This window comes from Loxodonta africana, chromosome 7 (genome assembly GCF_030014295.1).
Source record: "Loxodonta africana isolate mLoxAfr1 chromosome 7, mLoxAfr1.hap2, whole genome shotgun sequence".
Taxonomy (NCBI): Eukaryota; Metazoa; Chordata; class Mammalia; order Proboscidea; family Elephantidae; genus Loxodonta; species Loxodonta africana.
The window spans coordinates 4,840,294-4,865,728 of NC_087348.1; the positions used below are offsets into that span (position 1 = coordinate 4,840,294).

Here is a 25,435-nt window from a genome sequence, read left to right on the forward strand (position 1 = left end):
GCAAATCTTAAAACGGCGAGGCTCCATCCACTAACCCTGGTGTTGTTTCTTTCTGCTTTCAGCTCAGCAATTTCTTCTTCCCTCTCAAGGAGCTGCTCCCTGCATACGTTCAGTTCTTTCGTAAGTGCCGCAAACTCCTAGAAAATAGTAAAAACAGATCCTTCTGAGAAAGACTTCCATCCAGCATCTACAGACCTCACCCAAAGGCAGCTCCTAGCCCCAGGATACAAGGGGCCTTGTGACCCTCCATGGAAAGAGGGGACCGACCAACTTGCCTAAGACCACACAGACGCCTAATAATTCAGAGCCACCCACCCCGCCACCCTGGCACGAGCGTGCGTGTGTGTGTGTGTGTGTGTGAGAGAGATCAGGTGTGGGGAATCCAAGCCCACCTTTTCCCAATCTACAGAAGTCCAAAGTATTTTCCTGAACATGGATCCTGACATGAAACGGACACAGATATTTTTAAATGACTCAGAGACATATGTCCTAGAATCCCCAGGATGGTAAAGGAGTAAAGGCCTAGAAGGACTCCCCCTCTGTGCCCAGCCTCCTTTTCTAGGCTAAGCCAACTGTCCTCTGAGGAAGACCTCAGGGCCAGAGAGTACAGCTGGTGGTGCCCCAAGGTCAATCACTCAGCACAAGCAATTTGCTCAATTATATAAGTGGACTTTTCAGAAATACTGACAAGCCTCATATAGAAAGAGGGGAAGCTTATTTATCTGGCCAAGTAGAAAACTTCTAGAGAACATTACAGATGAGAGCAATTCCAAGGGCTCTCCTCTTCCCTCTGCTTTGATATCTGATGGCAACCCTAAGCACTCTCACGCCTACAGGACATGAAAGCAGAGTCAAGAGAGAAGAATTCACATTCTCCTGTCAGCTTTACAATGGAGCAAACCTCCTCTGAAATCATGAAAACCATCTATTGGTGGCAATCACTGGCAATGTTTCCCTGCATTTTAAGAGTTCTCTCTCTAAGGAACAAAGGAAGGGTTAAAGGCTCACCTGCAAATAATCAGCCTGACATTCAAAACACAAAAAGGTAAAATTAGGCAATTCTAGACAACTAACTTTCAAGGCAGTGGCATGCTGAAAATTCATTCATAAAGGAATTCTTTGCACTCAAAGCCAGCTTCGCCACAGAAATGACGCTGTCCCATCTCGGGTCTTAAAAGCTAGCAACCTGCCATCTAATATGCATCAATTGGTCTCAACCCACCTGGAGCAAAAGAGAAGGAAAAATACCAAAGACACAAGGAAAATATGGGCCCAAGAGAAAGACAGGGCCACATAAACCAGGGGCTCCATCAGCTGGAGATGGGAAGAACTAGATGGTGCCCGGCTGCCCCAGTGACCGCCCTGACAGGGAACACAACAGACAGGCCCTGATGGAGCAGGAGAAAAGTGGGCTACAGAACTCAAATTCATGTAAAAAGACCAGACTGAATGGTCTGACTGAGACTGGAGGAACTCCAGAAGACATGGCCCCCGGACTCTCTGTTAACTCAGAACTAAAACCATTCTTGAAGCCAACTCTTCAGGCAAAGATTAGACCGGGCTCTAAGACATAAAATGATGCTGGTGAGGAGTGTGCTTCTTAGCTCAAGTAGACACATGAAACTATGTGGGCAGCTCCTGTCTGGAGGGGAGATGAGAAGGCAGAGGAGCGACAGGAGCTGGCTGAATAGACACGGGAAATACAGGGTGGAGAGGAGGAGTGTGCTGTCACATTGTAGGGAGAGCGACTAGGGTCACATAACAATGTGTATGTAAGTTTTTGTACGATGAATTGACTTGAATTGTAAACTTTCCCTTAAAGCACAAGAAAAAAGAAAAAAAAAAAATGACACCACCCGTCAGGGTCTGATTTGACAAGGCTGGCCCACAGATGCCTATGTGAGCAGAGCGCAGAGCTGGGTACTTGTCCACATGGGACGACAGGCAGCAAGCGGCACTGTTACAGCCAACGGATGGGTAGGAGGAACAACTCAAACAGCTTCTTTTTCTTGAATTCTCTGTTTTTAGGAAGAGAAAATGGGAGGGGTGGCAAGGAGGCACACCCCTTACAGGGACACTGCGGGACTCTCGTGAGCACTTTGAGTTACTTTTTTCACTTCTCAAGGAGTATTTTTTCGGCAAGAATGTGGTTGCGGGGAAAAAAAGAAAACGAAATATGGTTGTGTTGCAGCATACGCCTAAACAAGCAGGATAAAAAGAAAGTAAAAACCGAAACGCAAACTTGTTGCCGCCAAGTCGATTGGAACCCATAGTGACCCTGTAGGACGGAGAAGAGCTGCCCCATACGGCCCCCAAGGCTGTCATCTTTACAGAAGTAGACACCACATCTTCCTCCCAAGGAGAAGCTGCGGGGTTCCAACTGCCAACCTTTGGTTAGCAGTCGAGCACTTAGCCACTGCGCCACCAGGGCTCCTGGAAAGAGTTAGATGCATCCCAAGTGAGGTCTGCAGGGGACACCTTTTCTCTTGGCTGTACAGCACTCATCCGCCCTACTTTGGGTGGTAGGGCCCCCCTCGCTCCTCTGAGAAGTTTCCACCCACCCTCTGCTCGCTTGGTGGAAGTGACTCCCCAGCTTCGGTGGTGGGCTCCTAACAGGCAACTGACCACTCACAAAGGGCAGAGCTGGCTTCAGGCTGGCCTCAATTCAGGCCTTGAAGGTTTATCACTGTGTACCTACCTCTGGTGCTGCAAATCTGGGTCAATTTGCTGAACTAGCTGTCAGCTCACTAACCGTGTCTGTGACTCTGTCCAGTACAAAGGCTGTCATTCTGGCTAGTGCCTTTTCTAGCTCTTAGATCTCAGACGGGTTTTTGTTATACCCACCTGCTCTTGCTTCACCTCAGTCTAGTTTATAATTTCTCGTTTGCGTATGGATGTTTTCGTAGATCTTCTTTAGCACTTATTGTCTCCGTTTTTGCTAGCCTAATGGCTCTGAGGGATGCCTCAGTACCGGACGTCTCCCCGTGTTGTGGACTCTGGGTTGCGGGTGCATTCTGGCCAGGGGGGTATACACTGCTGGCGCTCTCCTCTCTGCCTAGGCTTCCGAGGCTGCTGCCCCCTGGCCTCGGTTCAGAGCCTGGCTTGGCACGCTGTTTCCGGGCTCCTGCTGCGTGGCCACACCACAGGTCACACGGGCCCTGTGAGAACCAGCACTAGCCGGGTGCGTCCTAGTCTTGTTTTCTACCCTCCATGGCCCACAACTTCCTGAAGAGCCCCCATCTGCGCAGGGGACGGTAGGTGGAAACCTCATCTAAGCCCGGCTTCCGAGGCTGGGCGGAAGTCTAGCTCTAATTCTTCGAACACTTTGGTCCTTATTACCTTCCCCCAAAGGAGCCAGGTTTCCCCCCACCCTGCCTGTTTTGAGCTTGAGCTCACGGGCTGTGGACTCTAGCCAGCTCACGCCACCACACTGGGTTTCGATTCTATTTGTGGTGCTGAAGGCGACTTACCTTGTTTTTAGGCCTAGCTAAGCTGTTTGGTTTCTCTGTTTAAATTTACCTTTTCAGTGCTGTATGGGACCAGAAGAGGTTGTCAAAGCAAGAGTTCCCCAGCCATCTTGACTGAAGTCACAATTCACTCAACAAACAGCTGCAGCCAACACCGCTACGGTTTCCAAACCCGCGATGGCTGCACAACACACTGAACATAATTAACGTCCCCGAATTGGACACATGAAATGGCTGCAACGGCACAGGTTTTGTCATGTATTTATCTTACCACAAAGGTGGCGCCCGTCCTCTCCTCAAGGAGCTCCCGCAGACAGACACGCTGGCACCATCACAGCGCATGGGTGCTCTCAGAGACGCGCAGCCCGCGGTGGGGTGGGGCAGAGTCCTCCATGACGGAGGCAGGCCGAGGGCCGGCGTGCTCAGCAGCAGGTGTGCTGAGCGAAGTGACGCCTCGGGAATTCTGCACAGGACAGGTTCTCCCTCAGTGAGAGCCTCTTCCTCCGAAGCGTGAAGGCGTTTGATAACAGGTGGTTCTCCACAGGGCTGGACCACAGCCAGTGCGGAGAAAGGAGTAAGGTGAGGCCAGGGAGCGGGCAGAGGTGAGACTGGGAAGGCCCTTGTCTACCGCACAGTAAGGAGCCCGGATTCATCTTGGGGGCTCCAGGAATGGTCTCATCTACAGTCTCTTGAGGACCTGAATAGGGGCTGGGCAAAAGTGTGAAATGAAAGCCCAGCCAGTGGCTGGTACAAAGCCTGTGCCTACATGGGTGTGCCAGGCTGGAGGAGGAGAGTGAGAAACCAGCTCTGAGTCCACAGCATTCAGCCCTGAGTGAAATGGTGACGGCCTGAAGGAAGACTAGCATCAGAGAGAAAGAGATGAAGAAAGGGTCTTCAAGACTAAGCCAAAGCATCTAACGTGGCAGGTGCTACTTGCTGGGCCCTTCGTCAGTTTCAGAAGACCCCTTGGGTGCTGGGTTCAGAACAGCCTCTAAGGGGGTGAGGCCAGAGGTGGGGACACCGGTTAAGAAGCCACTGAAGCAGTGCAGGCACGAGATGATGGTGACTTAGACCAGGGTGACCACACTGCACGTGAGAAGTGGGCAGACTCTGGACAAGTCTTCGTGAGCTAACAAGATCCGCTGACAGACCGGACACAGCGTCTGCAAGGAAGACAGACTCAGGATGACTCCAAAGGTCTTGGCAGGAGCAAGAGGAGTCCCCACTTGCTGAAAAGGGAGAGACTGCAAAGGAGCACATTTTAGGACGATCTAAAGTCCCGTTTGGGGCATGCCAAATTCGATGGCAGGGAGCAGGGGCGCTGTCTGCAGTCCTGGGAAGCGTCTGAAATGAAATCAACAAGGTGGCGAGTGCAGACTGAGAAACGAAGTTCACGTCCTGGGGTACTTAAGGGTCAGGGAGATGACATGTCTGCAAAGGACGGTGAGAGCGGCCAGGTGGGGAGGAAACCAGGGAGGAGGACACTCTGAAGTCAAGCATTTCCTAGAAGAATCACCCACCGCATCAAATGATGCTGACAGACTACAGTCTCAGGAGGGCGGGTGGTAACTGATGGTCAGATTTGTTGATGTGGGGGCCGGTGGTAACCACGACAACAGCAGCTTCGGGGCAGTGGCAGGGGCAAGTCTGAGTGGGTTCAGCAGAGCGAGGAGAGGGCGCACATGCAGGGCAAAGGAAAACCTGGAGGAACTTCGCAGTACGGGGCCGAAGACAGATGCCTGCGTGCTGATGGCAAGCATCTGGAGGGGCTGCAGGACAGAAATGGGGATGGATGGAATAATGTCCTCGAGTAGCCAAGAGCAGACAGGGTCAAGTGGCTAAGCGGAGCAGCTGACCTTGCCAGGGGACACAGACAGTTCACCCACAGGAACAGAAGGAAAAACAGACAACTGTGTGGTAGGACGTTACCAAGTTCCCTCAGATGTCTTCCAATGTCGCCGGAAGTCTCAGAGTCATCAGCCAAACATGAGGCCGGGCAAGGAGTATTGGGGATGGAGGGGAAAGGAGAAGGTATGAACCATTCTCTGGAAGAGACGACGTGTGACACGCTATCATGTGACAGCTGGCAGCATTGCAGCCCACTCGGCAGTGGCCATCAGTGTGGACAGGTTACTGCCACGTAAGTAAAATGATATTGCTTTGGGCAGATCTGCTGCAAAAAACCTCTTTAAAGTGTTAAAAAGCAAAGACGTCACTCTGATGACTAAGATGCGCCTGACCCTAGCCATGGTATTTTCAATCACCTCATATGCACGTGAAAGCCGGACAATGGATAAGCAAGACAGAAAAAGTGACCTATTTGAATTATAGTGTTGGTGAAGAATACTGACTGAACCAGTCAGTTTTGGAGGACAAAAAGCTGAATGTTCCTTAGAAGCAAGGATGGCGAGGCTTTGTCTTGCGTACTTCGGACATGTCATCAGGAGGGACCAATCCCTGGAGAAGGACATCATGCTTGCTAAAATAGAGGGCAATTGTGAAAAAGAGCGAAACCCTCTATGAGGTGGCCTGACACAGTGGCTCCAACAATGAGCTCAAACATAACAACGACAATGAGGATGGCATAGGACCGGGCAGTGTTTCATTCTGTCGCACATAGGGTCGCTATGAGGCAGTGCTGACTGGACAGCGCCTAGCCAAGGTAGAATAAAGTGAAAAGGTGAGGGAGCTGAAGGGCATTCAAAGCTGTGATGATAATGATGGGCCTGGGACTTCAGGTAGAACCTGACCAAGAACAAAAGATAGGAGAGGAGGGAAGGACAAGGACAAGGAGGTCGGAGCACAGGGTGGGAGGTCCCAGTGGGTCTCAAAGTCTTGCTAGCAATTAGGAACAAATTCCAGTGCCTTCAGACAAGATACCTAGAGAAAGTGTAACAAGGAGGACACTGGGAGCTGGAGGAAGAGAGCTCAGGGCTTAGGTTATGCACTTCCCACGTGGCCTTTCTTCGGAAGGATCGGTGAGCCCCACCTTCACTGACGAGCAATCCCTGATTTACTGTTTTGGCTTACTTTTCCAGAGGCAAAACATACAGTTCTATTTTAAGTTTTTCCTGATAAGAGGCCAAAATGTCTTTGTTCACCTCTTGGCTTTCGATCTGCCCTCTGAACCCAGAGCAAGTCTAATTCCTGTTCGTTTTGGTTACGTGTCTATTAAACGTTAAGCATTTCTCGTGATAAATCCAGCAGCCAAAACCATTCTACGGGATACCTCTTTGGCCACGGTGGAAAACAAATTTACCGAACTTGACAATCACTGCCACTACTTAAAGATAAACCCTTCCCTTAGTTCAAAAATCCAACAGCTGAACATATATCAAAGCAAATTTAAGCTTCGGAGTTTAGATAAACATTAGACAGGAAATTCCAAAGTTTAAGATTCCAGAAGCATGTTCATATGTGTGCTGTGTTTGCACAATTATTGCAGAAAAAAACTAGCACAGCCCCCAAAACCCCAAATATGTGCAATAATGATTTACTTCATTACCATCCTAAGAATCTAACTGTCAGCATCCAGATTTTTTCCACTTCAGAAAAAAAATGTTCATCTGAAAATAGCTTAAGCCGACAGCATTTTAGTTACCACTTGTTTATCCCTCCTGATAACATATACTTTGGACATGTTATCAGCAGGGATCGGTCCCTAGAGAAGGACACCATGCTTGGTCAAGCAGAGGGTCAGAGAAAAAGAGAAGACCCTCCACGAGATGGACTGACACAGTGGCTGCGACAGTGGGCTTAAGCCTAACAATGATTGTGAGGATGGCGCAGGACCGGGCTGTGTTTCCTACATTTGTACACAGGGTTGCTATGAGTCGGAACCGACTAGACGGCACCTAACAACAGCAATTTATTTTTACTGTGCTTTAGGTTTACAGCTCAAGTTAATTTCTCATATAAAAATTTATACACACATTGTCATGTGACCCTAGTTGCAATCCTATAATGTGGCAGCACACTCCCCCTTACCACCCAAGGTTTCCTGTGTCCATCCCACCAGCTCCTATCTATCCCCTTCTGCCTTCTCATCCCAACTCTGGACAGGAGCTGCCCGTTTAGCCTCATGTATCTACTCGAACTAAGAAGCACACTCTTCACGAGTATTATTTTATGTCTTACAGTCCAGTCTAATCTTTCTCTGAAGAGTTGGCTTCGAGGATGGTTTTAGTTCTGGGTTAACAGAGTCCGGGGGCCATGTCTTCTGGGGTTCCTCTAGTCTCAGTCAGACCATTCAGTCTGGTCTTTTCACATGAATTTGAGTTCTGTACCCCACTTTTCGCCTATTCCGTCAGGGCCTCTCTGTTGTGCTCCCTGTCAGGGCAGTCACTGGTGGTAGCCGGGCACCAACTAGTTCTTTTGGTCTCGGGCTGATGGAGTCTCTGGTTTATGTGGCCCTCTTGCCTCTTGGGCTAATATCTTCCTTCTGTCTTTGGTGTTCTTCATTCTTCTTCGCTCCAGGTGGGTTGGAACCAACCGATGCATTCTAGATGGCTGCTCACTAGCTTTTAAGCCCCCAGACACCACTCACCAAAGTGGGATGCAGAACATTTTCTTAATAAACTTTGTTATTTCAATTGACCTAGATGTCCCCTGAAACCATGGTCCCCAGGCCCCCGCCCCTGCTACTCTGTCCCTCGAAGTGCTTGGTTGTGTTTGGGAAACTTCTTAGCTTTTGGTTCAGTCCAGTTGTACTGACTTCCCCCTGTACTGTGCATTGTCCTTCCCTTCACCTAAAATAGTTCTTGTCTACTATCTAGTTAGTGAATACCCCTCTCCCTCCCTACCCTCATAACCATCAAAGAATGTTTTCTTCTGTGCTTAAACCTTTTCCTGAGTTCTTATGATAGTGGTCTCAAACAATATTTGTCCTTTTGAGACTGCTAATTTCTCTCAGCGTAATGCTTTCCAGATTCACCCAGGTTATGAGATGCTTCACAGGTTCATCACCGTTCTTTATCATTGCATAGTATTCCACTGTGCATATATACCATAATTTCTTCATCCACTGGTCTGCTGATGGGCACCTAGGTTGTTTCCATTCTTTCACTACTGTGAACAGTGTTACAATGAACACGAGTGTGCATATATCTATTTGTGTGAAGGCTCTTATTTCTCTAGGATATATTCCAAGGAGTGGGATTGCTGGATTGGGATTGCTGGTTCTATTTCTAGCTTTTAAAGGAAGCACCAAATCCATTCCAAAGTCGTTGTACCATTTTACATTCCCACCAGCAGTGTATAAGTGTTCCAGTCTCTCCACAGCCTCTCCGACATTTATTATTTTGTGTTTTTTGGATTAATGCTAGCCTTGGGGTGAGATGCTATCTCATTGTAGTTTTGATTTGCATTTCTCTAATGGCTAATGATCCTGAGCATTTCCCCACGTATCTGTTAGCTGCCTCAGTGTCTTCTTTGGTGAAGTGCCTGTTCATATCCTTTTTCCATTTTTTAACTGGGTTATTAATCTTTCTGTTGTTGAGGTTTTGCAGTATCTTGTAGATTTTAGATATTAGGCCCTGATCAGATACGTCATAGCCAAAATTTTTTTCTAAGTCTGTAGGTTGTCTTTTTACTCTTTTGGTGACGTCTGCTGATGAGCATAAGTGTTTGATTTTTAGGAGCTCTCAGTTATCTAGTTTCTCTTCTAGTGTTTGTGCATTGTGAGTTATGGTTTGTATTCTCTTTATGCCATGAGTTAGGGCTCCTAGCGTTGTCCTTATTTTTTCTTCCATGACCTTTATTGTTTAGATTTTATATTTGATCCATTTTGAGTTAGTTTTTGTGCAGGTGTGAGGTATGGGTCTTGTTTCACTTTTTAGCAGATGGATATCCAGTTATGCCAGCATCATTTGTTAAAGAGACTGTCTTTTCCCCGTTTAACAGACTTTGGGCCTTTGTCAAATACCAGGTGCTCACAGGTGGATGAATTTACATCTGGATTCTCAATTCTGTTCCAATGGTCTATGTGCGTGCTGTTATACCAGTACCAGGCTATTTTGACTACCAGGGCAGTATACTAGGTTCTAAAATCAGGTAGGGTGAGGCCTCCCACTTTGTTCTTCTTCTTCAGTAATGCTTTACTTACCCTGGGCCTCTTCCCTTTCATACGAAGTTGGTAGTTTGTTTCTTCATGTCATTAAAAAATGTTGTTGGAATCTGGATTGGGATTGCATTGTATCTGTAGATCCCTTTGGGCAGAAATGACATTTTCACAATGCTGAGTCTTCCTATCCATGAGCAAGGTATGTTTTTCCACTTATGTAGGTCTCTTTTGGTTTCCTGCAGTAGTCTTCTAGTTTTCTTTGTATAGGTCTTTTACATCTCTGGCTAGATTTAGTCCTAAGTATTTCATCTTCTTGGGGGCTATTGTAAATGGTATTGATTTGGTGATTTATTCTTAGACATTCTCTCTGTTGGTGTAGAGGAATTCAACTGATTTTTGTATGTTTATCTTGTATCCTGATACTTTGCTGAACTCTTCTATTAGGTCTAGTAGTTTTCTTGTGGATTTTTAGCGGTTTCTGTGTATAAGATCATATCATCTGTAAATAGAGACACTTTTACTTCTTCCTTACCAGTTTGGATGTCCTTTATTTTTCTTGCCTTATGGCTCTGGCTAGGACCTCCAGCACAATGTTGAATAAGAGTGGTGATAAAGGGCATCCTTGTGTGGTTCCCATTCTCAAGGGGAATGTTTCCTGGCTCTCTCCATTTAGGGTGATGCTGGCTGTTGGCTTTGTATAAATGCCTTTTATTATGCTGAGGAATTTACCTTCTAGTCCTACTTTGCTGAGAGTTTTTATCATGAGTGGGTGTTGGACTGTGTCAAATGCATTTTCTGCAGCAACTGATAAGATCTTGTGGCTCTTATCTTTTATTTATGTAACGGATTACGCTGATTGTTTTTTCTAATGCTGAACCATCCCTGCATACCTGGCATGAATCCCACTTGGTCACGGTGAATCATTTTTTTGATATGTTGTTGAATTCTATTGGCTAGAATTTTGTCGAGAATTTTTGCGTCTATGTTCATGAGGGATACTGGTCGGTAATTTTTTGTGTGTGTTATCTTTACCTGGTTTTGGTATTAGAGTTATGCTGGTCCCACTTCTGGCCCAGGGGGGCACAACAATTGCTAGAGCAGAGCTGGCCTGGAGCAGAGCGGGGGGTGGGGAGGGTGTTGTGTGGTCAATGGGAGAGAGGTACTTTCCAGAGAGGGGAAGCATTTTTTTTGATACCTCGAGGTAGGTCAGACAATTGCACTTAACTTTCGCAGATTCAGTGCTGCTGCTTCCTGGCTGCTTCTCCCTGGTTCCGGAGTCTTGAGCGGACTCTCCATCACTCGGTTTCTCTAGGTGTAGAAAACACGTCCCAAGCGCTACTGCTTGCTTAGCCTGTGCACACTGGTCAATCCAGCCTGCAGGATGCCGGCCAGGTCAGGTCTGGCAAATCTTTGCTGCTTCTGAACTGTCTCTCTCTCGCCCTGTCGCTCAGTTCGACTCCTCAACTTTGTCTTTAATGTTCAGGGCTCCTAGGTTGTCATACATAATTCATTCACTTGTTTTTTCATGTCTGTGTTGTAAGAGGGTCCACAGGAAGCGTCTGACTACTCCACCATCTTGGCCCCTTCTTAGTTACTACTATTTACTATGAAGTTTCAAGTATTTTCTGAAATTGAATAGATACAATCATTACTGAACTATCTTCATTTTGAAATGTAAGTCTGAGCAACACAGACTTGTATTTTTATAGTTTGTATTTTTAGGTCAGAGAAGAGGGAAAATAACATTAAACCTTTAAAATTAGTTCAAGAACTTGGTTTCACACAATGCTTCCAAATGTCAATATTTATCATTTCTGGGTAAAAGGCCCCGATCAGGATGAACAATTCAGATTATGCCAACCACATATTATTGATTAAAATCCACAGCCAGGCCAACTTTAAATTAAGAACCATGAATCAGATTCAAATTTATTTCCCAAAGCGACACTCTTTCTCGGACATTCGAGTAGCTTAAGGCAAACACAGCAGTGCTGTCTGTGGGGGAAAGAAGCAAGCGGCCTCACACGCCCCACCCTAAAACAGACCCCTCAGTCTCCTTCTCGTGTCCCTTCCTCTTCTGTTTCTTTACTCGGTCTTAACATAACATCTTTTCTTCCCTATAACTACCATTAGTAGCTCCATTTTACTTTTTAATTACTACTTGTTATTTTCATTATATTGCTGAGACAATATTTAAAAGAACAAGTCTGTCTTGGGAGAAGTAAAGCCAGAATGCTCCTTGGAAGTGAAGATGGCAAGACTTCATCTCACACGACTTTGGACATGTTACCAACCAGGAGGGACCAGTCCCTGGAGAAGGACATCACGTTTGGTAAGGTAGAGGGTCAGGGAAAAAGAGGAAGACCCTGAACGAGATGGGCTGACACGGCGGCTGCAACAACGGGCTTACCCACAGCAATGACTGCGAGGGTGGCACAAGACCAGGCAGCGTTTCGTCCTGTTGTACATGGAGTCACTGTGAGTCTGAATCAACCTGACGGCACCTAACAATGACATTGCTGAAAGAAATAAAACTTCACTGGAGGTTCAAGAAAAAAGTGTACGTGTCGTCTTAGTCTAGGAACATGGACCGTAACAGTGAAACAGAAAGGGGGTTTGATTTTTAAAGCTAAAAATGCAGGCTCCTGGGCTCCACCCTCCAGTGTCAGCACTTCTGGTGGGGAACCTGAAAATATGCGTTTCTTAAGAGCAAGTCTATCTCCTCCCATGTCTGGATACACTGGTCTTTATGACTTCAGACAGAGCACTTAAGTTCTTCATCTTAATTTATTTACCCACAAAATGTGCGTTTAAAAAAAACAAAACCAAACCAGTTGCTGTCAGCTCCAACTCAGAGCAACTCTACGGAGTAGAACTGCCCCGTAGGGTTCCCAAGGCTGTTATCTTCACAGAAGCAGACTGTCACATCCTTCTCCTGCGGCGCGGCTCGTGGGTTCAAACCGCCAACCTTCTGGTTATCAGCCAACCGCTTAGCCACTGTGCTGCCAGGGCCCCTTTTAACACGTGGATAGGGTTATGCCCATAGTTCACAGCTGTGACAATCAAACAAGGAAAGCGTGAAGTGTCATTCAACTGAAAGCGTCACCCGGGTCCGCCCTTGGTCCAGGAGAGCAGCCGGATCACAGCCTCCCTCACCCTCCTCCATGGCGGCCACAGCGCACTTCGGCTCCAGAGGGCAACTGCTCCAGAAACAAACAGCCGCTCGGGTTTAGACTGACCGACTGATTCGGGCCACACTGCTAAAATGAAGTCACTTAAATACCTTCGAATATTCAGTTCTTATCGGTAACGTTCTCTTCTAAGAAGAGGTGGAAGGGGACAACAAACATGCTCACCTGCAGCCTAGGGACACCCTTCTGAGTTTCCAGTTTAAACTTTAAAACCAGAAACCCAAACCCACGGCTCTCCAGTCGAATCCGACTCATAGCGACCCTATTAGGGCATAGAGGAACTGCCTCATAGGGTTTTCTAGGCTATAAACTTTTACGTGTGTGTGTTTTAGGTGAAAGTTTACAGCACGAATCAGTTTCTCATTCAAAAATGTATACACAAACTGTTTTGTGACAGTGGTTGCAATCCTCGCAATGTGGCAGTACTCTCCCCCATTCCCTTTCCACCCCGGGTTCTCCGTGTCCATTCGTCCATTTTCCTTGTCCTTCCTGCCTTCCCATCTTTTCTTTCAGGCAGGTATTGCCCACTTGGTCTCATGTACTTGACTGAACTAGGAATCACACTCCTCACATGTGTTATTGTTTGCTTTATGAGCCTATACAATTTTTGGATGAAAGGTGGACTTTGGGAGTGGCTTCAGTTCTGAGTTAGCAGGGTGCCTGGGGGACACAGTCTCAGGAGTTCCTCCAGTCATCATCAGACCAATAAGTCTGGTCTTTTTTTGTGAATTTGAATTTTGTTCTACATTTTTCTCTGGCTCTGTCCGGGACCCTCTATTGTGATCCCTGTTAGAGCTGTCGGTGGTGATAGCTAAGCACCATCTAATTCTTCTGGACTCAGGCCAGCGGAGGCTCTGGTTCAAGGCTGCAAATCGTCACGGCAGCAGACTGACACATCTTTCTTCCACGGAGTGGAGGGTGGGTTTGAACCGCCGACCTTTTCGATAGTACCCGAGGTCTTAACCACTGTACCACCAGGGCTCCTTCTACACCCTTATCCTGCTGACAAAACTCTCCCAACAATGGTCTATACCCCTGCCTCCCCAACTCCTGAAGCTCCTGCAGTATGTCTTCCAGGGTCAGCACACCTGAGCGTCCCTAAGAGCTGGCGTGTCCTGGGCTCTCTCTTCTCTTCCTCCACCAGATCCTCCACCATCTCCTGTGTGGATGGACAATTCCCAAGACTCTGCCTCTGGGCCTGGTCCTGCCCTCCTGGGACCACTACAAAAAAAAGTCTTTGCTAAATGCTGAAGTCACCTCTACCAACGGCAGCTTGAACTTCCTCTGTCAAAAACTGAATGTAATTTCCACTTAGCGGAGAGCAGAAAGAAACCTTAGTGTTTTGCTTTTGTTTGATATGTGGGTAGACCAGGCTGAAAGCGAGCTGGCCCTCCTCCCCGCCTTTGGCTCAGCTGGCTAGGCAGGGTGCATTCTGTGTGCTCCTAGGTTCAAAGCAGCACCCTGTAAGGCCACACCTGAAAGCGTGGGACAGGAGCCAGCCTCCTCAGCAGGTATAGCCACACTGCCGGTGGCAATGACAGAAACACAGCTCACGACCCACCTGGCTTGCCGCCCTGGAGTCGTGCCATTCTTGACAAGGTGACCACTTTTACTTCTGGGCAAGTGGCATTACCTCGTAGTAATTAAAATACTGACGTGATTAAAACACTCGTGGGATACTTTACGCCAGTATTTTAAATTCATACCATTCAAATTCAGAAAACATAAAACTCACCACTTTGACCAATTCAAATTGTACAGTTCAGTGGTTTTTAGTATACTCACAATATTGGACAACCATCAGCACTAATGCCAGAGTATTTTCACCTCTCCAGAAGGAAGCTCGGTAGCCATGAAGCAGTCTGTCAGTCTCCATCCCCCTTCCTCCCAGGCCTGGCGGCACTAATATATTCCGTCTCTACCGATGTGCCTACTCTCAACATTTCACGTAATTGGAATCGTACAATCGGGCGGTCCTCTGTGACTGGCTTCTCTCACTCAACGTAACGCTTCCGAGGCTCACCCGTGTCGCAGCAGGTATCAGACCTATACCCCTTTTTCGGGCTGAATGCTAGCTGACTGTGTGAATACACCACACTGTGTTTCTCCATTCATCCACAGACGGAAGTGAGGCTGTTTCCACCTTCCGGCTGTTACAAAGAACGCTGCTGTGAACACTCGTGTACTGGTTTCTGTGTGAACATCTTTTCACTTCTCTGGGTACGTACTAAGGAGCAGACACACTGCTTTTCTTTGTAACGTAAAGGAGTGAATTGTACAATTTCTAACTTCCAGTTTAAATCGTGTAAACTCCCTAGGCATCGCTCCTTTCTCCTTTGGAAAACATTTTCTTTTAGGCAAAACTGGGATTTCCTCATGGGAAATAAGTATACATTTTTGCTTCACCATATTTTCACCTTTCTGCCAAAGAGCACACTAAACTCTTTTTGGTTGTTACTAGTATTTCTGTACTTAAACACAAAAAATTTCTTAGAGCCGGTCAAACAACTTGAAATATTAATGTGCATATATATATACATTTCAAAATAACCTGAAACATCAGTATGAATGTGTATTTCATATATTTCAGAATTCAAGGTATATTATTAAGGAGAATGTACAGACAAAAATATCTCAATAAAATGTTAAAAACTGAGTATAGGGGAAAAAAAAATCACACCAATGAAATAAACCAAAGGCACAAATCCTTGACTGAAACAGAAATGAAATCTTTTTGAAATCTTCTAAGCATGTTTTAAATATAAGTTTTCTTTAAAAAAGAATATTACAATACTAACTTAGAAGAATTTCCAATCAAAGGCACCCCCCGGAGACAAGAGGCCAGAAGGTGCAGCGTGTTACCGTCCAGAGTACGTCACTCTTCAGGTTTCCCCAACGAAGCAAACTCGCGCTCCGCAGCGCCGCTCACGCTTACAGGGGTAGGAGCTGGTATGCGTTTCTGAATATCTCATTTCATATGCACACGCAAAGGAATTACTGAATCAAAGAAACTGTCTTTAAATTATGAGATCAGAAACCTGTTTAAACTTAACACAGTCTGAAGCCATCATCAGGAACAACACATAAGCCACATTTTTACAGATACGTTTGGATCATAACATGCTTTTAAAAAGCAGTCTCTGGCGTGTTATCAAGCGTTAACGCTAACTCTTCCTCTTCGAACTCATCCTCAGTTCCCCGTGGCATCTCAGAACCAGGGTCTCCAAAGTCCTTCCCCTTCTGCAGGGTGGACGCCTGCCTGCACAGCTGGCGTGATTCCAGGAGGGGCCGTGCTTCCTGCAGCACGCCAGCACGCTCCGGCCCTCTCACGGCAAACAGGGTCATTCTGACGTTTCAGTTACGCTGCCTCGTTTTCTCCACCCCACAATACGTAATGCGCACAGCATGTTACCCCGATTGGAATTAAGGTTTTTCTTTTCTCTATCACGTACAAATAAGGCTGGTTCCTTTTTACCTGTCTAAGGAAACCCTGGTGGCGTAGTGGTTAAGTGCGACGGCTGCGAACCAAAGAGCAGGCAGTTGGAATCCACCAGGCGCTCCTTGGGAACGCTATGGGGCGGTTCTACTCTGTCCTATAGGGTCGCTATGAGTCGGCATCGACAAGACGGCACTGGGTTTGGTTTTATCCTCACACGTTTTTGGCCACTTCTGTATGGAACGGGGTTGATCCTTCTCCTAAATGTAAACATTCACTAACAGAAGGTAAAAACACGGCTCATGTCTAGTGCTGCTGTTAGCTGCCATCGAGCTGACTACAACGCACGGTGACCCCGTGTGTGCGGAGAAGAACTGTGCTCCCTAGGGGGTTTCAAAGCTGTGAACTTTGAGAGGCAGACTACCAAGCCTGTCTTCCCAGGCTCTTCTGGGTGGGTTCAAAGGGCCGACCTTTTGGCTAATAGTACCTGGTTGTAGCACTTAACCTTTGCGCCACATGCCCAAACATTTGGTTAACAAAAGACATGTTTTACTGTAAACTGATTTCCTTTTGTTTCTTTCATATTACAGTCAGGACACTGCATGGATATTTTAAATCACGCCTGTAGGTAGATTATTTTTTATAAATGCATTTTATGACAGCCAAGATTACAATTCAAAATACTGTAACACAGAGGCACTGAGCTGTGGCAGGGTGCATGCCTAGGAACAGATGTGCCCGGTGGGACCACGGCCCACGCACACGTTCAACCTGTCAGCAGATGCCAAGCTCACCGACGCAAACCTACGAACCACGCACCTGCGCCACATCTTCGCCAAAACCTGGCATGGTCTGGCTTTGCACCCTTTGCTGCTCTGGTGGCCATGCAGCGCGCTTTCCCTGCGGTTTCACCTGCACGTCCCGGTTACCACTGCAGTCGCGCCTCCCGTGCTCACGGGCCATTTATAACTCCTCTTCCCCTGCAGCCCTGGTGGCACAGTGGTTAAGCGCTATGGCTGCTAACCAAAAGGTTCAAAAGGTCAGCAGTTCGCATCCACCAGCCGCTCCCTGGAAACCTTATGGGACAGAACTCTGTCCTATAGGGTCACTGTGAGTCGGAATCGACTCGATGGCAGTGGGCAGTCATGCTTCTCACTGTTTGCAGGGTTCCTTCATACACGCTGTGTGTTGACACGCCAGCAGTCTGTAGCTTGTCTTTTATCTATTTTTTTTAATGGTGTAATTCAATGAACAGACGTTCTATAATACAGGTGAATTTAATACCATCTCACTCAAGGTTTTGGCCTGTTTAAGAAATCATTCTTCTATATTGTCACCGAAGTGTTTGAGGTTTGTCACTCACATTTTAGTCTTCAATTCATAGGGATTTACACAATGTAACTTCAGTTGGATTTTCTGTTACATGCTACCAAACGAATCATGATGATACGATAATGATAAATGATACCCAAAACCCCAACCCAGGGCCACCGAGTTGATTCTGACTCATAGTGACCCTACAGAACAGAGCGGAACTGCCCCATAGGGTTTCCAAGGCTGTAGCCTTTCCGGGAGCAGACTACCACATCTTTCTCCCAAAGAGTGGCTGGTGGGTTCAAACCAATGACGTTCTGATTAGCAGCCACAGCCAAGCATTTAACCACTGTGACACCAGGACTCCCTGATAAATGATACATAAATACATCTCCTCTCTTCCTTGACAGTCTATTGGCAGGAACAAACCCCTGGAACCAAAACCAACCAACAAGCAATCCACTGCCACTGAGTTGATTCCCAATCATGGTCACCCTATGTCACAGGAGAACTACCCCACAAAGGCTCTCCTGGCTGTGATCTTTACAGAAGTAGACAGCCGAGCTTTTCTTCCCAGCACCACCAAGCCCAAGCCCAGTACCGTCGAGTCGATTCTGACTCTTAGCGACCCTATAGGACAGAGGAGAACTACCCCACAAAGGCTCTCCTGGCTGTGATCTTTATGGAAGTAGACAGCGGAGCTTTTCTTCCCAGCACCACCAGAGGCAGTTAAAGGGCACAAAGGCACAAGGAGCACCACCCGTCTGTCAGCTTGTCACACTGTGGTGGCCTGCATGTTGCTGTGATGCTGGAAGCTATGCCACTGGTATTTCAAATACCAACAGGGTCACCCACGGTGGACAGGTTTCAGAGGAGCTCCCAGACTATGACAGACAAGGAAGAAAGGCCTGGCTATCAACATGCAAAACTTGGCCAATGGAAATGTTATGGATAACAACAGAATGTCATAACTTACTGTAAGGTCACAGAACCACCGTAATTTTCCCAGTGACTATTAAGATCGTTATGCATGGCTTCAGTCTGCAGCACAGTTGTTTACGGTCCCTCACTATGGTGCAAGGTGAGGACCTGTACTGCTTTTTTAAAAATAAAGCATTATCTGAAAATACTGCATTTATTTTGTTCAAGAGGCAGCATGATTTCTGCCTTTAGAACTTTTGTCTTTTTTAATGTCCCTATGGGAATAAGGTTTAAATATTTTTAAGAGTAAAAATAATCATAACCCTGTGATTAGTTAGCTAGATATTAAAATTATCAATTTTATTTAAATATTATATGTACTTTTTTTTCTGTTTATATTATATACACCCAAATATGAAAGATTTCTGGTCACTCTGTATACCTTTAAGAACACAGATTACATACCAACATGAACTGACTTAAACTTTATTCCAACTGCATGCTAAATTACTGTAATAAAAAAAAAAAAACCCAAATCCACTGCCATCGAGTCAATGCCAACTCCTAGCAACCCTATAGGACAGAGTAGAACTGCCCCATAGGGTTTCCAGGGAGTGGCTGGTGGATTCGAACTGCTGACCTGTCTGATTAGCAGTCACAGCTCTTCAGCACTGCACCACCAGGGTTTCCCACTGGAATCCAGCACGGTTATTTTCTGTCTGCAGTTGTATCACAGAGATTTAAAACATCGCAGTGAGGTGAACATTTTCCACCCTTCTTTGCTTCTGGGCCTTTTGGAGGTCATTTAACACCACCATTTGGACATCCTGCACCCTACGTTAAAAACAAACACCAGCCTACTCGGCTCCAGTTGGGGGGCCACTGCCTCATGACTAGCATGCTGTCGTGCTCCAGAGCTGGATGGTGACTGTGCCATTTGACGCTGACGGCGTTCACCACCGCCAATGACGGAATTATCAAAACATAGAACAAAGTGAGGTGTGGAGGCAACGGAGGGTGGCGGGGCTTTATGCAAGCTGAATGTGAGAAAGGGCTCAGTGCCATCTCAAGGTAAAGACGGTCCACCTGATGAAAGTTCCCAATGCCACCAGCAGCTGACATCACGCTGGTCTCACTGGCACCACTCAGGAGCAGCCTCGCAGTTCACAGGTGAGCCGTTTTCCTGAACAACTTAGGACAGGTACAAGGTTTCTCTGATTCAGTTACAAGCCTGTCATTAGTTCCTATTAGCACTGCAATTATTCCATGAAATTTTATTAAATTAGAAACGTTCTAGATGCCTACAAACCTTGACGCCACCTTCCAAGGCTCGCAAGCACAACGGCACAGACGGTGTTAGTTGGGCCACTAACAACCTGTGATATGTAAACAACACATCCTTGCTTGCCAAAAATGAAGACAACTCGACGCACTTACTGACGAAGGTCAAAGACTACAGCCCTTAGTATGGATTACACTTGAAGACGAAGAAAACGAAAATTCTTACAACTGGAGCAATAAAAAGGAGCCCTGGTGGCACAGTGGCTAAGCACTTGGCTGCTAACCAAAGGGTTAGTGGTTTGAACCCACCAGCCGCTCTGCTGAAGAAAGACGTGGCAGCCTGCTTCCATAAAGACTACAGCCTTGAGAACCCTATGGGGGCAGTTCTACTCTATAAGGTCGCTATGACTAGGAATCGACTCAACGACAACAGGTTTTTTGGTTGGGCCGGTAAGCAACATCATAATAAATGGGAAGGAATCGAGGCTGTCAATGATTTCATTTTACTTGGATCAACAATCAACATCCATAGAACAGCAGTCAAGAAATCAAACTATGTATCCCACTGGGCAAATCTGTTGCAAAAGACCTTTTTAAATTTTTAAAAAGCCAAGATTTCAGTTTGATGACGAAGGTGCGCCTGACCCAAGCTACGGTATTCAATCACCTCCTATGCATGCGAAAGCTAGACAACAAAAAAGGGAGACAGGAGAAGAGTTGATGCACTCGAACCGCGGTGCTGGCAAAGAACCCTGAACATGCCGTGGGCTGCCAGAAGAACGAACAAATCCGTCTTAGAAAAATACAACCAGAATGCTCCTTGGAAGTGAGGACGGCGAGACTTTGGCTCACTTTGGACACATCATCGGGAAAGGCCAATCACTAGGAAAAGACAACCTGTTTGGTAAAGTAGCCAAAGACCAAGCCCGCTGCCACTGAGTCAATCCCGACTCACAGTGACCCTACAGGACAGGGCAGAACTGCCCCACAGTGTTCCCGAGGAGCAACTGGTGGATTCAAACTGCCAACCTTCTGGTTAGCTGCCTAAGCTTTAAAGTACTGCACCATCAGGGTCCTTGGTAAAGTAGAGGGTCGGCAGAGCCGAGGGGAACCTTCAGTGAGATGGAATGACAGGAGGGCCGCGACGACAGACTCAAACACCCCCGGATCGTGAGGATGGCACAGGACCGGGCAACGTTTAGTTCCGTTATACCAGAGGGCGCCGTGAGTCGGGTCTGGCTCCAGGGCAACTAACATAACATCGCTGCCCCGCGTGGCTGCTCTGCCGATGAACCACTTCAACCACATCCCAGGCAAGCGCTACGGAAGAGCAGCACTCTGACACGAGGCCAGGGCCACCGAGCGCGGTGCCAGGCTGCCGCCCGGAGCCACAACAGCATTCTGGAGGAATTCAGGACACACTGATGGGGACTTCTAGCCAGCATGCTAGTAGATACGGGGGGACCACAACCAAAACTCCCGCTCAGCACACAAAAACCAAGGAAAAGGGTGCAGACTGGTTTCTCGTAGTCTCTGACATGGTTTTGGATATCTCAGGTCAAGGGCAGAAGACCCTCCAATTTAGCAAGAAGGTATGTGGGGATCAAAGGCAGGGTACTAAACTGCAGCTGCCAGGCCTTTACTGGGGGTTCCCCCTGCGCCCCATCATGCTCAGCAAACAGAAACGCAAGCTTGAGAAGGAGCAGTCAGGGAGTAGCTCTGGCCACACGTACGACATTTCCCGACATCCTGCTAACAAGTCAGAGCAACACAAATGCTGCAGTGTTTAAGGTCATACAGATAAGGCTGAATGTAATAAATATAACTGAACCTGAAAAAGGCTTCTGATTCTCTCTCACGCAGTTTTCCTAACAAGAATGACACTGCCTACAAGAGAGCTACAGAGCTGACTGCTGGGAACGCCAACAAGAAAGGGCTTTTTGTCCGCAGAGGAAGCTTCTTGACAAGCCTCAGTTCCCAGCCCGCGTCTCTGCGGCTGGCAGCACCGCCCTCTGTGGGTCCAGGCTCTCCTCATCCCTGGGGATCACCCTACCAGACATGGTCGCAGAGAGGCGACGCTCGTCCACAATCGCCGCTTTCTGTGAGCTCAGAGCCCTCAATGCCTTCACTGTTTACCTGCCACCCTTCTTCTCACCAACCCGCCTCCCTGGCAAGACCTCACCTCCACACAATCCAACCATGGGTCACATTGTTCAGAACTCCACACCTCTGCTACTGCTGTGCCCGCGCCTGAAGTCTCCCCCTGCCACCCACTGCCTGACTCCCACACCTCCGGAGTGCTGAGGGTACCCCAAAGACCGAGCGCGGCCGTCCCGCCTCACGGACCGTGCCCAGGGTCCCACCTCACGGACCGAGCTCAGCTGTCCCACCTCACGGACCGAGCGCGGCCGTCCCACCTCACGGACCGTGCCCAGGGTCCCACCTCACGGACTGAGCTCAGCTGTCCCACCTCACGGACCGAGCGCGGCCGTCCCACCTCACGGACCGAGCGCAGCCACCCCAGCTCCTCTGTGTGGCTCTTCTGGCCCACCAGAGCGACCTGACCGGCACCTTCACTGACCTACACTGAGCTCTGCCTGTTTTCACCACAGCACCACCGAGGTTTTACTGCATTACAACAATCTCCCTAGCCTTTATGCTTCTAAGTGGGAAGAACTGTTTCTTCTCTGTGAAAGCCCCAGGCCTGGGCAAGGAATCTAGCTAGTATTACTGCTTTGCACTCTTCTTAAACATTCACGGCTCTGTGTATTTGCATCTTGCATCTACAGTCAGGCTGACAAGAGTGCTGTCTTACAAAGAGTCTTAAAAACCAGTTGCTGCCAACGTGTGTCAGAGTAGAACTTCACTGCACAGGGTTCTCAGTGGCTGTGATCTTTGGACGTAGATTGCCAGGCCTTTCTTCCAAAGTACCTCTACTCTAGGTGGCTGCAAACCTTCAACCTTTCAGTTAGGAGATGAGAGTGTTAACCTTTGCACCACCCAGGGACTCCTTGATAGTCTCACCCTCTCATTTAACAAGAAAGTTATTTCAGAATGACCCAAAGGGCTAGGTACAAAACTATAGCTGAAAGGTGTTTTACTAGAAATTCCGCCTTGTGATTCTATTATGTTCCGCAGATAGAAATACAAGTTTAAGAATGAGCAGCCCTATTAATTCAGTCAAATAATTTAGCGACAAAAACGCTACTTCTGAGGCACTAATACTAAGTACTCCTGAGATGCAAACAGTAATGGCAATAACCTCGTATTTGTTTAATACTTTATGGCTTTCAACGTACTTCCATATAATCTACCACATTTTGTTCTCAGCCACCCAGGAAGGCCTCACAGCTCCCTCATTTTAGGAACGAGCTGGCAGACCTAGGAGGTCAGGACGTGCAGAGGCCACTCCGTTAGTCAGCGGCCTGCGACTGAGACCGTACAGACCTCATCCTCAGAGAGCACCACGATGACCAAACACAAGCCCACGCAGGAGCCGGATGGCGGCTCCCAGTCAAAGGGCGCGACGCGTGGAGGGGTCTGCAGACAGCGCGTGCTTTATGTCAGCTCTCACTACACGTGCCTGCGACACTGGGAAACAAATATCGGCCCGTCTTACACACAACTCAACAGTCTCAGAAAGTCAGCAAACGGAAGATCCAGGGGTGAGTGAAGGCGGCAGGGGACAAGGAGAGACTGGGTGGGAAATCATAAACCACGGTACCGGCAGTTAGCGAAAACCAGGGGACGGCTCTACAGCCAGCCAACAACCGCTCCTCCGTCGCTGCAAGCAAACCCAGTGCCGTCCCCAGGAGCTCTTCTTGTGCTCTCTTTTGCTTTCCTTAAGTCTGACCTTGAAAGACACTTGATCCTATATTTCACCTGTGGTTTTCTTAAAGCTGGCGGCATTTAGAAAACTGGAGTAAAGAGAAAAGGAGTAAGAAGTCAAACCAGCAGGACAAAACGACCCTGACTTCCAGGAGACATTTCACAGAGAAAGAGCCCCACCGAGGCGGTCAAGGCGACCCTCATGAGATTTGATCCCTGCCTTGAGTTTTTTTTTTTTTGAGATGGGGTGGTGGTTGTTGTTGTTGTCAGGTGCCATATAGCCACTGACCCTAAGTACAACAGAACAAAACACTGCCCGTTCCTATACCATCCTCACAATTGTTGGCTGTGCTTGAGCCCACTGTTGCAGTCACTGTGTCAATCAATCTTGTTGAAGGTCTTCCTCTTTTTCACTGACCTGCTACTTTGCCAAGCACGATGTCCTTCTCCAGGGACTGGTCCCTCCTGGTAACAAGTCCAAAGTATGTGAGATGAAGTCTTGCCATCCTCACTTCTAAGGAACATTCTGGCTGTACTTCCTTCAAGACAGATTTGTTCATTCTTCTGGTAGTCCGTGGCATATTCAATAGTCTTCGTCAACACCATAATTCCAAGGCATCAATTCTTCTTCAGTCTTCCTTATTCACTGTCCAACTCTCATGTGCGTATGAGGCGACTGAAAATAACATGGCTTGGGTCAGGTGCACCTTAGTCCTCAAAGGGACATCTTTGCTTTTTAACACTAAATTTAAAGACGTCTTTTGCAGCAGATTTGCCCAATGCAATAAGCAGGACTTTAAAGCGGAGCAGGAAAGCAATTCAAGAGAAGGTGACCATGTGGGCCAAGGTGTAAGGGAACGGGAGAGGGGGCAGACAGACTGGTCTGGCTAGAGTGAGGGAGTATTTATACAGGGAAAGGCCTGGGCAAGTTGAGTAAAGCCAGAATCTGGAGTCCTGAGTGCCAGACAAAAAGCAAGTTTGAATTCTGCCCCTCCAGCCACAGGTAGTCACTGAAGCGAAATTCAAAGCCAAGGTCTGGCTGCACCACACTGGTACGGGGTGCCGAGTGGATCAGCCGCGCGAGCAGGGCTGGGGGAAGCTGTTTCCAACACCGAGGCACGGGGTGCCCAGAGCCCACGCCAGGACGCCGAGTGCAACAAGCAGGGGCACAGAAAGAGGAAACCCGAAAAAGAGCTTGTGACTAGTCATAACGGAGCTGAGACAGGAAGGAAAGATGGTACCAGGGTCAGAGCTGGGATGAGAGAAGACAAAGGGAGACAGGCGATGCTCTGAATCAGGACGTGTTCAGCTGGAGGCTCAGCGTGCGGTACAACAGGGCATCCAGGTGGCTGTGTCCACGAGGCACCATTACAAACTGAGGGGCTGAGGCTTGAAAGGAGCATCCTGAAACACATGGCTGGGGACACTGAGGTGGTGACTGCCTTTAAAAAGGTGACAGCCAGTGCCACCGAAGTGAGTGAACCCGCCAAAATAACCGTGGCTGAAGAGGAGAGCGCAGGACACAGATGTATTTCTCTGTTACTGGTGCACCACTTCTGTTCAAATGAGACAACGAGCCAGATGACTGTGGGAAAAGGTACTATCCAATTCTTCCTTCGATTCTTTCCACAGAGGTTTTTCTAAAGTGAAAACACACCCAACGGCTGCTAGGCAGTGAGTGCACCAGGCCCCGAGCACACTCACAAGGTGGTGAGTGGGTGCACCAGGCCCCAAGCATGCTCACAAGGCAGTGAGTGCACCAGGCAATTCGTAACCCTTATCCCAAAGCCACTGCAAGCAAGGTCTACACAGACGCTGCCTCTTTAAATGAAAAGATAAAAGTAAAATTCATTGCTTAAGGGGAAAAAAATAACTGCCTCTAGACCAGTGTGTATAAATGACTGACAATTTCTAAAGGCACTGTGAATTGGTGTTA

General features: G+C 47.7%; 1 protein-coding gene across 6 annotated transcripts in view; it reads right to left on the reverse strand.

The window, feature by feature from the left end:
- Positions 1 to 25,435, reverse strand: part of PPFIA1 (PTPRF interacting protein alpha 1) — a 131,200-nt gene that overhangs the window by 71,677 nt on the left and 34,088 nt on the right. For all 6 annotated transcript variants that reach the window (XM_064287617.1, XM_064287619.1, XM_064287616.1 and 3 more), the window contains exon 3: positions 36 to 137. In XM_064287617.1, coding sequence (XP_064143687.1) covers positions 36 to 137 — 102 coding nt within the window. The remainder of the gene's footprint in view (positions 1 to 35; positions 138 to 25,435) is intronic.